Genomic DNA, 15,939 nt, shown 5'->3' with positions numbered 1-15,939 from the left:
AACTCTGCTCAGCAGGTTTGAGGCCAACATAACTTTGATTTTGCTAAAGAACTAATCCCCCTCTTTCTGAGATTAATAAGTCAGTCTCCTTTTTTTTAAAATTCCATCGTTTTTTATCATTTCCTGTTTTTTACCATTTACCAAATCCAGTAAAAAACACACGTATCATTCAATAAAAAGTTTCCACTTTTTGTTTTGTTCCAGCGTCAGATACATTCCTGACGCTGGAACGAAACAGATAAGCGGTTTATTTTTGGTATAACCTGTTTTTTTTTTTTTTTTTGCATAACCGACTTTTTTTAGTATAACCGGTTTTTTTTGTACAATTCGGTTTTTTTTTAGTATAACCGTTTTTTTCGTCAATGTTTTTTTACAGACAATTTTGAGCTATATATATGCACATTAGGGGATGGGGGGTTAAAGTAACTCCGTAGTTTGCGTAATTCAGCATCGCATTGTCCTTATAAGACTGAAAACTGGAGCTAGTGTCAAAAACACAAGTTCCCGCCCATGTCTCCATCCTCCTTTTCACTATTTTGAACAAAATTGCTATCAAAGAATTTTGATGGGATGTTTTGGGGAAAAAATGGAAATTTTTTCCTTTTACCTGTTTTGTTCCAGCGTCAGATAGATTTCTCAAAGTCCATAAGCAGTTTTGAACTAATCTTTGGGATTGATGAGGCAAGTGCATACCAAGGGCTTGCATTCCACCGGCTTCAACAATTGCAGGCTTGTTTGAAGAGCACACCGACAATACTAAAAGAAAAACAATCATTTTTTACGAATTCAAAACATATGAATATAATTACATCTTAACGCAATACAAAGTAGTAACCGAAAATAAAAACACAATGCATTGATTTTTGCAAATTTACAAGTCACATTTGCCGATTTATTTTCTGTTTAACATGAAGAACACAAGTCTTTAGGTATTTAACTGTTTAGGGCCGTGATTCCCAACATGGGGCGCAAGCCCCACCGTTGGGGCATAGTAATATTTTGTTGGGTCATGGGCAAAACGTGAACTCTTTGGCTGAAAATACTTTAGAGCCTTAATTAAAAAAAAAAAGTTTTTTTTTCACCGTCACATTCACATGCATTTAAAGAGCAAAAAAGGTACATTACGGTATTGAAAAGACGTAAAAAATTACATAAAAAGTGTTATATTCAGACATTATTTTTCATTAGTATGAAATATGCCTAGAGGACGACCTCATAAAAAAGATACCAAGTTAATGGTATTTTAAAGTTCCTTCAGGTGATAACACATAAAATTTTGAATATCAAAATTTAAATATCACGAAGGGGCATTAGTATTTTAAAAATGCCTAGTTGGGGCATGGCCCAAAATCGGTTGGGAACCACTAGTTTAGGGTATCAGTGATTCCTCCCTCATGGATATTCATGCACTTTAAGCAGACGACAAAGCTAAAAGAAAAATAATCGAAAAAGAAGAATTTTAAAAATGTGAATTTTAACCAAGAAGTTCCCGAATTTTTGGGAACCAATCCTTCCCACCAAAATAATGGAAACAGTCATCCTTCCATCAGTTATAAGAATGCATTTGGACTAAGGGCAAAAAATATGCATTTTGAGAGGGTGACTGCTCCCCTCTTAGTGGGTAAATATTTTATTGTGAGATAAAGGTCACATTCTTTTGCTTATATTATCACAAATGCGAAAGGGTGGAGGGCAATCCCAAACTAGAATATTTGTCAGATGAGGTAATGTTTTTTAAGTTTTGTATAAAATAATTCATAATGTATTTTCTTTTTAATTCAAAATGAAACTTCCGCGTTTTATTGTTTAAGCCAGGTTATACCCGAGTTAAGTTAATTGCTTTGGAAGCTGTTCAACATTGACTATATAAATTAACAAATTAAAAGAAACAGAATAAATACACCATTTACTTTGACCCCTCTCCCTCCCCTAACCCCATTCTAGAATTCCAACGAATTTCAGATGCCTTATATAACCGTCTTTTTTTTTAGTATAACGGTTTAAAGCAACTCTGTAGTTTTATAAAATTCAACATCGCATTGTCCTTATAAGACTGGAAACTGAATCCAGCATCAAAAACACAAGTTCCCCCACACCTCCGTCCTTCTTTCGACAATTTTGAACAAAATTTTCAAAAAAATTTGATTGGATGTTTTGGAGAATAGGCAAGCTAAAAAGCGCGAGGGAGAGAGACTAGTTACCCTCTAATCAATTTTGAATCTTAAAAAAGGCAATGGAACTTTCAGTTTCCAAGTCATACGAAGTGGCCAGGAAAAAAAATAACATATTGAAGCCATATTACTCTTTACTTATACAGTGCTATTGCTCTGCCTGTGAAAATTCCTTCGTATTCTGACGACGGTAGCAGGGCCTTGTGTGGTTAAAATAATCAGCATGGACTCTTGAACACCATCAGCCTCTACTTGAAGACAATCAGCAACATGTCTGCCACAAAGTATCGTCCTTATTCCTAAGGTCGTCCTAACGTTCATACATCTCATTCGATGTCAATCTCAACGATGCTATTCGTTCATAACATCGAAGGTGTCATAAGCTTTGTTTTGTCAAATATAGCTTTAGGATTCAGATAAGCTTTAAGAATTCAAGAAGTGGTCTTAACAATTTTTGTATGTACAATTCCTTAGTATTCTGAGGAGGGGAGGAGAAACTTGTCTAGATAAAATATTAAATAAATATATTATTGTAATTATATATATTATAAAATAATATATAAAAATATATTATACAAAATGTAAATATATATATAAAATATATTATAGAATAATCAACACACAAAATATATTAAAATAATCAACTGGGGCTCTTGATGACCATTGGCCAGCCCTTGAAGACAATTAGTAGCAAAACTACCACAAGATATCGCCCACAAATCTATGCAAGATTGTCCGAAAGTCCATACATCTTAATATCGAAGATATCACAGCTTCGTTGGTTATACATAATTCTTAATTAACAAAATCTTTAAAAACATGAGAGGTAGAACTTGCCACTTTTCATAAGTACAAGTCCGTAGTATCCTGAGGAGGGTAGTTGAGACCTCATTTGACTAAAATAATCAACAGGGGCCCTTGGTGACCTGGCCCTTGAAGAGAATTAGTAGCATATCTACCACAAGATATAGTCAACGAATCTATGTAAGATCGTCCTAAAGTCCATACATCTTAATATCTAAGATCTAACAGCTTCTTTGGTTAAGGCCGTGATTAAGTGAACTTGAAAACATCAAGCTTCAAAATTGAAGTAAGGTTAGCCTTCTGTCTTTTAATTCTCTAGAGACCGTTGGTTGTCAAAACTTCAAATAGCACCAATTATCAAGTCTTGTCAAAGGTTTTGATAGACAGCTTCCTTTGGTGAGAGGCTTCAGCCGAGAAATATTTGGCTGCGTCTTGCAAAGCTTGGTTACCGACCAAGGGAGAAGAGAAAATGAGCAAAAGAGCACTATCATTCTCAAGTACCAAATGCCCATGTATATGCAACTGTGACGGCATGCATAGAGTGCATTTTAAAATTTATTGTTTTTTTCCTAGGGATAGGCTATTTAAAATACCTCAGTTGATTAATTCGAAACTAAACACCGAACTTAGTTGAAAGCTTTCTTCGAAGATTCTTAGAAAACCAAAGTTTTCTTACAAATTAAATAAAAAAAAATTAACTGAAAGTAAGGAGTGACATTAAAACTTAAAACGAACAGAAATTACTTCGTATATGAAAGGGACTGCTTCCTCGTGAACGTCCCGCTCTTTACGCTGAAGTTTTTTTACTGTTTTAAAAATTAGAGTTAAGAGAAAGAGTCAGACTTTATACTACCACATGAATTAGTTGATGATGAAGCAGCCCCTTTCATATATGAAGTAATTTCTGTTCGTTTTATGTTTTAATGTCACTCCTTACTTTAAGTTCAAAAACATTTGTTTTTATTTAATATAATTTCTGAACGTTTTTTAATCAATGCATGTTTTGATTTATGCTCTCCGCAGATGAATAATTAAAACGAAATTTGCATATTTTTTTTTTTTTGGCTAAATGGCTTTCTCATAGTTTTGATCGAACGATTTTGAGAGAAAAGGAGCGGGGAAGGAGGTCTAGCTGCCCTCCGATTATTTGGTTACCTAAAAAGGCAACTAGAACTTTTAATTTTTTACGAATTTTTTTATTAGTAAAATTATTAGTAAAAATAAATTTTATTAGTTAAAGATATACGTAACTTACAAATTAGCTTAAGTAAGGAACTTCTGTATTCTCATATTTTTATTACATATATGAGGGGGTTCACCCCCTCGTCAGTACCTCGCTCTTCACGCTAAAGCTTAAATTTTGTCCCGATTTCTTAAGAATGACCCCCTGAATCACAAAAGCCGTAGAATAAACAGTTGAAATTTCTAAAAATACTTTAGCGTAAAGAGCGAGGTATTAGGAGGAGGGGAGCCCCTCATATGTGTAATAATTTCTGTTCCTTCTAAGTTTTAATGCTGCTCCTTACTTTCAGTTGAAAAAACTTTGTCATATTTATTTTTTCATTGTTTTTTTTTTTTAATAATACTAGAAATTCCTGCGCTCCCTTCATGGAAATTGTCTTCCCCCATGACAAGTTCCTCCATGAAAAGTTCCCCCAGCATATCCCTCTCTTCTCAACCCCTGCCCCCAACCAAATGAAAACGCCCCTAAAAACGTCTGTACACTTCCCAATAATCATTCCTATATGTAAGCACTGGTCAGTGTTTGTAACTTGTAGCCCCTCCCACAGGGACTGTGGGGGAGTAAGTCGTCCCAAAAGACATAGTTATAAGGATTTTCAACTACGCTGAATAAAATGGCTATCTCAGAATTTTGATCCGGTTACTTTGGGGAAATAATTAGCGTGGGACGGGGGCCAAGGTGCCCTCCGATTTTTTTGGTCACTTAAAAAGGGCACAAGAACTTTTTATTTCCGTTAGACTGAGCCCTTTTGCAACATTCTAGGACCACTGGGTCGATACGATCACCCCTGAAAAAAAAAAAATAATAAAATAAAGACGCATCTGTGATCTGCCTTCTGACAAAAAATACAAAATTCCACATTTTTGTAGATAGGAGCTTGAAACTTCTACAGTAGAGTTCTATGACTTTTAGGGGTTGTTTCCAACTAGTTTCTAAAATAAAGCAAATTTTCTCAAGCTCGTAACTTTTGATGTGTAAGACTAAACTTGATGAAACTTATATGTTTAAAGTCAGCATTAAAATGCGATTTTTTTGATGTAGCTATTGGTATCAAAATTCCATTTTTTAGAATTTTGGTTACTATTGAGCCGGGTCGCTCTTTTACTACAGTTCGTTACCACGAACTGTTTGATAAAGTTGGAGGACAAGCAAGTTGGAGGATAAACAAAGGTATTTTATTTCAAATGACAATACAATTAAGTATGTAAATACAAAGAAGGATAGAATGTAAGGAAAATAAATTTTCCTGTATTGGAATTTCCTGCTCTCATATTGGAAGCCCCCGTGGAAATCTGGGATCAACAAGCTCTGGGATCAAAGCATCCATGAAGAATCCTTTCAGCTTGGGAAAAATCTTTTCGGTCCAAAAGCCTGGATCGCGTTCTATCTTTTCAATGTAGAAGTCTTTCTGGGTAAAAATCATGAAAAAGCAAGTATCTAGCTGAGCACATTCAAGCTGACATTGTACTTCGTGGCCTCGTTTGAGGTTGACTAGTCCATTCTTTCCAACTTCCATGCAATAGTCCGCCTTAGCCTCTTTTCGGTTCTTTATCCACTCGCCTATCCCCAAATTTTTCGCAGTTTCGCAGTTGCATACCTCGCTTTGATTCAATTTACCCCATTATTTCGGCTTTGTGTGCACAACTTTACTGAAGGCTCTTGACTATTTCTTATTTCTAGGTTTCTTCTTTGCATTGAACTAATTTATGAAAATTTCACACTATTAAAAAGCAGCTGATTAAACCAGCTTGTCATTTTGGTCTCTAGGGGCTATTATCGGCGATCTGAGACGCTTCTTTCTGGCAACCGACTTGTAAAAATTTCAGGTAGCTGAAAATATTCTATGGAACTGTTAGAAAACAGGAAAATACATCGAAAAATGGTTCCAATCATCTTACAGGTTATTGTCTTCTGCTCATGATAGTACCGATTTTGTTCCAAAAGTAATAGCCTTCATAGAGTACAGTTGTGAAAAAGACCTAGACATTTTCTAAGATTTCTAAGCAATTAGAGGAAATAGAGCAAAATCCTTTCAAACATTTTGTAGGATCTTCAAGAAGCTATGGCCTGATATTAAAAGCGGCATCTTCCGCCAATGAATACTTGAGTACTTTTTAAATATAATCTTTACATTTAACATGGGATTTTCGAGTTCCATCAGTTCAATTAATCACGGCCTTAAATAAAAATTTTAATTAATATAATCTTTAACAACTCAAGAGGCGGAAATTGTCCACCTTTTATAAGTGCAAGTCCGTAGTATTTTGAGGAGGGTAGTAGAGGCCTCGTGTGACTGAAACAATCAGCTTGGACTCTTCAATACCACAAACCAATACTTAAAGACTATCACTAAAATATCTACCACAAGCTATTGTCCACGAATCCATGCAAGATCGTCCGAAAGTCCATACATCTTAATATCGAAGATATCACAGCTTTGTTGGTTAAATATAATTTTTAATTAATAAAATCTATAAGTCTTAAAGTTTTAGTAACACGTTGTGGTAATAAAATATCTACCGCAAGACGTGGTGTACCTGTCTACATCAAGTCATCTATATACCGTAGAATCATCCTGGCATCCATGTCAAGTAAGGCTAACAACGCCACAGCTTTCCCCTCTAAATATAATTTTCAAATTGAAATAACGTACCTTTGAGGACTCGAGAGGTGGTCCACAGCAGCTTTTCATAGGTATAAGTCCTTAATATTCTGACAAGGGCAGCAGGACCTTGACTTGCCAAAATGATTAGCTTGGATTCTTGATTACCATAAGCCAGTATTTGAAGACAATCGGTAACTATGGCCAAAAACTTTACATTATTCCTGTCAAGAAGAGCGACCATTTTTTGCAGACCACCGGCCATTCTTACGGCCATTTTGCTTCCTTCTTGATGTAGTAGTAAATTATGAAGGGTCGTGATTGCGTAAAATAGGACTGACTCAACCGGTGAACTAGAAATTAGAGAAAATGAATTATAAGATTAGATCTTATTTCTGAAAAATGGCTATCACAAGCCAGATGAGTCAAATTCACATCTAAGAGTCAATTAACACACACATGCAAAAAAAGCAATTAATGCAGCTGGCCAGGAAAAAATCATCAAAATTTCAAAGATAGGTTGTAAAATATGTTAACAACGATAGAAGTTCGCAGAATTAAAAGGTAAAACCAATTAAAAACACAAGGACAATTGGTCTTATGCCTAAAAAATACAAAAACACAATCTAGTAAAAGAAAATACAGAAAAAACTAAAAAATTTTACAATAAATATTAAACAATTGTAAGGTAAAAGGGGGAGGGGGTAATTTACTTATATAGGATATCAACTATACACAGGGTGAAAGTTCTTCTACATCTTTCAGTGGAAAATTATATCGGGGTAGGAAAGAGGATTTTATCAGGTTATAAGAACCTAAATTAAGAAAGGATTAACAGATAAGAAAAGCACATGAACTGGTTTGATATTAAAGTTGCTGCAATAACGAAGGATAAATCAATAATGGGCCAAAATACATTGTTTTTTAAGGATTTCTTCAGGATGGGTCAGGGGGTAGGGGTGTTTTTGTTTTTTAATATTAAAGATAAAAAAAAAATGATGATATGCATGCATATCAAAAAATGATGATATGCATATGCTAAACTTCACATGCATCAAGTTTAGTATTAATAAATAATACTAAATAAGATTACTAAATACATATAATTAAATAAGAATTACAGTTATATAATAAATAAAACTGATTAATTAATAGTATATCAATACATGTTTATGTTAATACATAATATCGGCGTAAATTAAAATTACGAATAAAAAAATGACAAGCAAGGGCGCAGGTTAGAAGCTTAACCAACGCAGGTATTCCCCCAGACTTAAAAATAGCCAGAAACCTTGGTCTATGGCGTACCATACTCGAGTATCATCTTATCAGAGTACCAACAGCTCTGTTTATCCCCCTCAACATTCCCTGAAAATGTCAACTCAATACCTTTACCCATTCCTAAGATATTCCAGCTAATCTTTCTTCTTTTTAACGTTAAATAAAAAAAATTATAAGCATGTGTATTAATATTAATTTAGATTAATTATACCAATAAATTATTAAAATAAATATAAACATTAATGCGTAAATTAATATTTATCAAATTAATATTAAGTAATTAATAAATTAATTTTGATTCGTATGAATTGCTTAACCATAGATAATTCAAAAATCAATAAATTAACTAACAAAACTGATTAATACAAAATAGTGTATTTGAAATTTTAAATAAAAACATAATATTAATCAGAATACATAAAAAAATGTCAAGCAAGTGCATACCTTAGAAGCTTAACCAAAGCAGGTATTCCACCGGACTTAAAAATAGCCAGCAGACCTTGTCGATGATGTGACAAATTATGCAGAGTACCAACAGCTCCTTTAGTCGTCTCAAGATCGTTGGTAGCAGCTAGAGCACGAACCAAGGCTTGGATCATCTGTGGGCTGTTCATTATAGCATGACGAGAAGCCTCCTTCTTGCTTAATTGGTGTACCATCATTGCAGCCTGGCTTACAACAACCTGATCTTCATCATTCAACAGCTTAATAAGTTCAGGAATGGCCCTAGTTGCTAGATCGGCATCGTCTTGATAATTAATCAAGTTAACTACAGCATGCTGAAAAAGCAGAAAATATAAAGAAAAATATAAGAAGGGGTTAAACTCAACCTATTAGCAGGAGTATTAGGTAACTAGCATTTTATAGAAATGAGAAAAACGAAGGTTCGTCCTTTACTACGGGGTTCGTTCTTTATTATGTTCCTTCTAAGAAAAGGCCGAACTTTTAAAAAGCTAAATTTATAGAAATGAGAAAGACAAAGAAGGTGTCCTATGGTGGCGCAGTGGGTTTGACCTTAGCATGGTAATACGGGACCCAGAGATCGAATCATGCAGCAGCAACGCACTGCAGGGCCGACGCAGGGACCTTAGTAGTCAAGAAGCGTCGTTAATCTGATACGTCGTTACGAGAAAGACGAAGAATCGTCCTTTACTACGTGGTTCGTTCTTTACTATGTTCCTTCTAAGAAAATGCCGAAGACTTTTTCTTATGCGAGATATATAGGGCAGAAACATTATTTAGGGATGAGAGATTTCTAAACAAACTAGAATTTTCCTGGCATTTATAAAAAAGTTTTTGGGGTAAAATATAAGTGTTTAAACGACATTTATTTGTTGAAAATCCTTAAATCTTGTCCCTAATCCAAAAAATTAATTTATGACCAGGAAGAGGTTCGTCACTACCTCCCGACTCGCTGTTGGACTCCTTTCAGGTCAGTTTTGGACCTGACGCATTTTCCCAGTTTCTAAAAAGGTAAACAAGATGCATGGGAGTGTCTCCGACCCCTTGTTGAATCATAACGGCAGTTATTTTTAGCCCAAATATTCACCAAACAAGAATAAAGGTAAAGCAGGGATTTTCTTAACTCCAACTATTTGTGGAATCCCTTTGGATTAGCAATGGATTAAAAAAAAGAGACAACTTCTAAAAAGCTAAAGAGATAGTCTCTCAATTCCTTGCTTTACTCCTTACAGGTCAATTCTAAGCCTCGCAACATAGCCGACAACTTTTTTTTTAATTTCCAAAACGATTAATAAAAAGAAATACATATACATACGCATATTAAAAGAAATTACATGTCATATCGCAACGCAGTCTTCTGTTGAACTCTCGAGACAAGTTTTTGGCACCGAAACAGAAAAAAGTTGTATATTTTTTGAAAAATAAAAAATGAATTAAAATTTTAAAGTAAGTAAAGAGCATTTTAATGTGTAAAAGCCAGCTAAACAGTTTAATATGAATGTTTAATCCAACACTAATATTCGACGTAGTCTTTCATTAGTTCCATCAAGACCAAATGAAACCAAATCTAATGTAACTCCAATAGTAATGAGGTTGAAAACCCGACAGCAGCAACGTTTAATGTATGAGTAAACTATATTCTTAACTAAACAAAAATTATTGCATGATCTACTTATCGCTTTTCAGCGTCCCATTTGAGCCATTACTGAGAAAAGAAAAATAATTTTTAGGTATCACGGGTAATTATCAACAAGCAAATTTATTTTGAGCATTATTCTAAAATACTAAGATATTTTTTTTACGTTCAGTTGGCTCTTTCTTCCAAAATAATTTTTAACTATTGGCGTTGACACTTATCGCTAAATGCATTAAAAATTATATTTAATAAGATGGCAAAGCGAAAATGTACTTCCAGGAAAAAACAAGAGCTAAGAGCTCATATGGCACTTGTGACGAGGCATGAAGAGCTAAGAGCAAAGAGATCATATGGTATGAGCTCTAACAAAATTCTTTGAATCAATAGATTGATTTAAAAGGGAAATAAGAGGCTTAATGCCGGTCAGGATTTAAAATAAAAGCTCTGAGTCACGATGTCCTTCTATATATCAAAATTCATTAAGATCCGATCACCCACTCGTATGTTATAAATACCTAATTTTTCCTCTCCCTTTAGCCCCCCAGATGGTCGAATCTGGGAAAACGACTTTATCAAGTCAATTTGTGCAGCTCCCTGACACGCCTACAAATTCTTATCGTCCTAGCACGTCCAGAAGCACCAAACTTGCCAAATCACTGAACCCCTCACCCCAACTCCCCCAAAGAGAGCGAATCCAGTACGGTTCCGTCAATCACGTATCAAGGACATTTGCTTATTCTATCCACCAAGCTTCATCCCGATTCCTCCACTCAAAGTGTTTTCCAAGATTTCCCCCTCCAACTCCCCCAAATGTCAAAAGATCTGGTCAGGATTTGAAATAAGAGCTCTGAGACATGAATTCCTTCTAAATATCAAATTCCATTAAGATCCGATCACCTATTCGTAAGATAAAAATACCCCATTTTCACGTTTTCCAAGAATTCCGGTTTCCCCCTCCAATCCCCCCAATGTCACAGGATCTGGTCGGAATTTAAAATTAGAGCTTTAGAGCACAAGATCCTTCTAAATATCAAATTTCATTAAGATCTGGTCACCCTTTCGTAAGTTACAAATACCTCAATTTTCAAAATTACCCCCCCTCTAACTCCATCAAAGAGAGAAGATCCGGTCCGGTTATGTCAGTCACGTATCTTAGACAGGTTTTATTCTTCCAATCCAGTTTCATCCTGATCTCACCGCTTTAAGTATTTTCAAAGATTTCCGGTACCCCCAACTGCCCCCCCCCAAATTACGCTGGATCCGGTTGAGATTTAAAATAAGAGATCTGAGTTACGAGGTCCTTCTAAATATGAAATTTCATTAAGATCCGATAACTCCTTCGTAAGTTGAAAATACGTCATTTTTTCTAATTTTTCAGAATTAACCCCCCCCCCAATAGAGCGGATCCGTTCCAATTATGTAAATCACGTATCTAAGACTTCTGCTTATTTTTCCCACTAAGTTTCATCCCGATCCCTCCAATCTAAGCGTTTTCCATCATTTTAGGTTCCCCCACCCCAAACTCCCCCCAATGTCACCAGATCCGGTCGTGACTTAAAATAAGAGCTTTGAGACACGATATCCTTCTAAATATCAAATTTCATTGAGATCCGATCACCCGTTCGTAAGTTAAAAATACCTCATTTTTTCTAATTTTTCAGAATTAGCCCCCCCCCCCCAACTACCCCAAAGAGAGCGGATCCGTTCCGGTTATGTCAATCATGTATCTAGGACTTGTGCTTATTTTCCCCACCAAGTTTCATCCTGATCCCTCCAATCTAAGTTTTTTCCAAGTTTTAGGTTTCCCCCTCCCAACCCCCCCCCCCCCAATGTCACCAGATCCGGTCGGGATTTAAAATAAGAGCTCTGAGACACGATATCCTTCTAAATATCAAATTTCATTGAAATCCGATCACCCGTTCGTAAGTTAAAAATATCTCATTTTTTCTAATTACCCAAAAGAGAGCAGATCTGGTCCGGTTATGTCAGTCATGTATCTTAGATAGGTTTTTATTTTTATTCTTCCCATCTAGTTTCATCCTGATCTCACCGCTTTAAGTATTTTATAAGATTTCCGGTTCCCCCAACTGCCCCCCCCCAATTACGCTGAATCCGGTTGAGATTTAAAATAAGATATTTGAGTTACGAGTTCCTTCTAAATATCAAATTTCATTGAGATCCGATCACCCGTTCGTAAGTTAAAAATACCTCATTTTTTTTATTTTTCAGAATCAATCCCCCCCCCAACTACCCCAAAGAGAGCGAATCCGTTCCGGTTATGTCAATCATGGACTTGTCCATGATTGACCAACCTAGATAGGTTGGACTTGTCCAACCTATCTAGGACTTGTGCTTATTTTTCCCACCAAGTTTCATCCCGATCCCTCCACTCTAAGTGTTTTCCAAGTTTTTAGGTTTCCCCTCCCAACTCCCCCCCCCAATATCACCAGATCCGGTCGGGATTTAAAATAACAGCTCTGAGACACGATATCCTTCCAAACATCAAATTTCATTGAGATCTGATCAACCGTTCGTAAGTTAAAAATACTTCAATTTTTCTATTTTTTCCGAATTAACGGGCCCCCCACTCTCCCCCAGATGGTCAAATCGGGAAAACGACTATTTCTAATTTAATCTGGTCCGGTCTCTGATACGCCTGCCAAATTTCATCGTCCTAGCTTACCTGGAAGTGCATAAAGTAGCAAAACCGGGATCGACAGACAGACAGACCGACAGACTGACAGACAGGCCGACAGAATTTGCGATTGCTATATATCACTTGGTTAATATCAAGTGCCATAAAAAATTGTCTACCATCTACCATCGCTTACCAGGAGCAAATCAGCATAATATTAAACGTAAAAAGGAAAGAAAAACTTAAAATAATTACATAAATAACAATAGTATCTATGTCCTTTTTTTTATCAACAATTATCTTATACCTGTTACTCAACTTTTTCAACTCAACATTGTGTTTGATGTTACTGCCGCCAGCAAAGCCATATCCAGGATTTTTGTTCAGAGGAGGGGGGAGGATGAAAAAATTTACAAAACCCATCAAAAATTTATTATATGCATTTTTGTTACTTTTTTACAAGTCAGTCATTCCTTTGACGGAAGGGGGGGGGGGTCAAATCAGGTAGTTTCTTGCTGGATACGGCCCAGGCTGCCAGGCTGAAAAAAATTATAAACATCAAGTTTAGGGACATTCAAATCGATAATAAGTAACAAATACTATAAATAAAGAATACTTTCAAGAAATAAAAATTCAAGTTTCGAATGTTCCATTTCCTTACAAAAACCTGATAAGTTAATAATGTCTGCACACTGCAACTTTGTGTCTGCACATTGTTCAAAACAGAATTGTTGTAATTAGGATTTATCTTTATGTGAAAACACTGACAAAACAGCTCTGTAAATATCCACTTGATTCAATTACTTTTTTGTTATTAAGATCTTCGCACTTAAACACACTAAAACTTAAGATCTTTACTCTCCTCAGTTGCGTCAATTGGGTAGGGAGGGGGCCAGGTTGGGCATTGGTACGCCAAAATTCCACCCTAGATTGTGAAAAACACCTTTTTTTCTGTTTCCATTGGAAAATCAAGAAAAATAGCCGTTTTTGGTGCCCTAGTAGAAATTTAAGAAACAAAATTACCCCCCCCCCAACTTCCGTGAATCAAAACCACTGACTCAGCTTCTGAATTCAGAATCATTCAAATAAAACTAAACAGCATCATATACTTTGCTTCTTTTAAAACCACTTACCAAGAATGAACCCAGAACTGGAAATTTTAACAAGCAGTCTTCCAGAGAATATTTTTGTACCCTTTATCCTAAAACCAAAGCGCCTCTCTTTTGAAATAAATTCCTGTACATAGATCAACACAGATTTCTTAACTATCACAAATCCAATTCAGACCAAGTCAGATATTTTTTTTATTCCCTTTCGTATTCTTTTTCTGCCACCTTTTTGTACATTCGACATTAAACACATACAAAAAACAAATGATTAGAAAATATCAACAGACCATTTCAGAATTTGTGAAATAGAAATAAAAGTATACTGTCTTACCTTGAGCATTTGTGAAGGCTCCGAGAGTCTTTGTACGGCTGTTGGTTGACCTTCAATTTGAGTAGATGGTATCTCCATTCCCTCGTCCATTGTTTCAGGGAACATAGCAGCGCGCACTCTTTGAGACCTTGTTTGACTCAATTGTGAATTCATTTCTGCAGAAAAAAAGAAGAAACGTTACTGAAGCTTCCAGACATCGCTGCATTCCACCACAGAAGCACACGGGTCTGACAGTAAGGGAGATGGTCTGGATACAAGATAAACTCATTTTTAGGCAACCATTTTACTTTTTCACAAGGAGTCTTTAGAGCAGTCTACGAGGGACGGGCCCACTAAGTCTTTATGCAAGAATATCTCACACCATGAGATCACAAAGCGGTATCAATATCCCTAGTGGTGTTTAGACTCTCCTTGGGGCAGAGGTTAAAATTATTTCCAGATAGCAAGAAAACAGTTACTATACACCACTCAAACTGTATCCAGATCTATGGTTAAATATGTTTATTAAGACTCTAGTCTAGATTATATTGAGAAAATATGTTAGAATGCTGAAAAATATGTAAATGTTGGAAAATATGAATATTGAAATCCGGCGGTCGCACGGTACGGTTGTAAATTCTCAGCCTCATTTGAGTAGCGCCCTACTCACAAGGATTTATGTAGCCCTGCCACATATTCTGTACTATCTGTAGTTCTGCTCGATATTTAGTGGGCCTGATCGTCTTAGAATAAAATGTCCTCCCCGGACCATAGCTCGCACCCTATGAAAAAATATAGTCCATACGTTAGCTTAATACTCATAACTGGCGATGAATGACAAAATCTAATTCTTTTTATATTTAACTAGCTGTTGGGGTGGCGCTTCGCGCCACCCCAACACCTAGTTGGTGGGGCGCTTCGCGCCACCCCAAGCCCCCCGCGCGCTTAAGTCGTTACGCGCCATATTAGCTAAGCGCCATTGTAGTTGTGTCCCTGTGTCCCACCTATGAATAGATATATATATAAATATATATGTTGCATATAAATAGATTGTCAGGTTTACTGACTCTTGAACATGCAACATATAATTGTCCGAGGGAAAAACAATCCGTATTCAGATCTATACCTCATTATTCTAATGATGTGTCCCTGTGTCCCGGTCGTCATTTATATTTCCTGTGTCCCAGTTTGTAATTTCTCTTTGAGTGTCCCGGTCGTCATTTATATTCCCTGTGTCCCGGTGTCCTGGTCGTCATTTGTGTCCCGGTGTCCCGGTCTGTAATTTCTATTTGAACAATTCCTGTGTCCCGGTCGTCATTTATATATCCCGCCTGTGCCCCCGGCGTCCCCGTTGTAGTTGTGTCCCTGTGTCCCGGTCGTCATTTATATTCCCTGTGTCCCGGTCGTCATTTGTGTCCCGGTGTCTCGGTATGTAATTTCATCAGTTGACAAACATGACGTCAGTCGACAAACAACTTAATGACGCATACAGCTCAATCCTTATAATGACGTCAGTCGACAAACATGACGTCAGTCGACACACAAACATGACGTCACTCAACACACACACAGACAACTTATTTTTATATATATAGATGTTTGTTGTAGTTTTGAAGTTTTGATTTTGCTTTCCTTGTTTTAATGTGATCCATCTGCTTTCTTTTTGAACAATGGGTTTTAAAAACA

The 15,939-nt window shown here is 36.1% G+C and overlaps 1 protein-coding gene across 1 annotated transcript in view; it reads right to left on the bottom strand.

The window, feature by feature from the left end:
* LOC136033571 (armadillo segment polarity protein-like) overlaps nucleotides 1–15,939 on the bottom strand; it is a gene marked incomplete at its 3' end in the record, with an annotated part of 60,905 nt that overhangs the window by 25,746 nt on the left and 19,220 nt on the right. The window contains 4 exon segments of the mRNA XM_065714328.1: nucleotides 608–756; nucleotides 6,872–7,173; nucleotides 8,546–8,880; nucleotides 14,275–14,429. Of these exon segments, the coding sequence (XP_065570400.1) occupies nucleotides 608–756; nucleotides 6,872–7,173; nucleotides 8,546–8,880; nucleotides 14,275–14,429 (941 nt within the window).

This window comes from Artemia franciscana, chromosome 12 (genome assembly GCF_032884065.1).
Source record: "Artemia franciscana chromosome 12, ASM3288406v1, whole genome shotgun sequence".
NCBI lineage: Eukaryota > Metazoa > Arthropoda > Branchiopoda > Anostraca > Artemiidae > Artemia > Artemia franciscana.
Note: the sequence above shows the minus strand (reverse complement) of the source record. Positions and strands in the feature narration are given on the sequence as shown.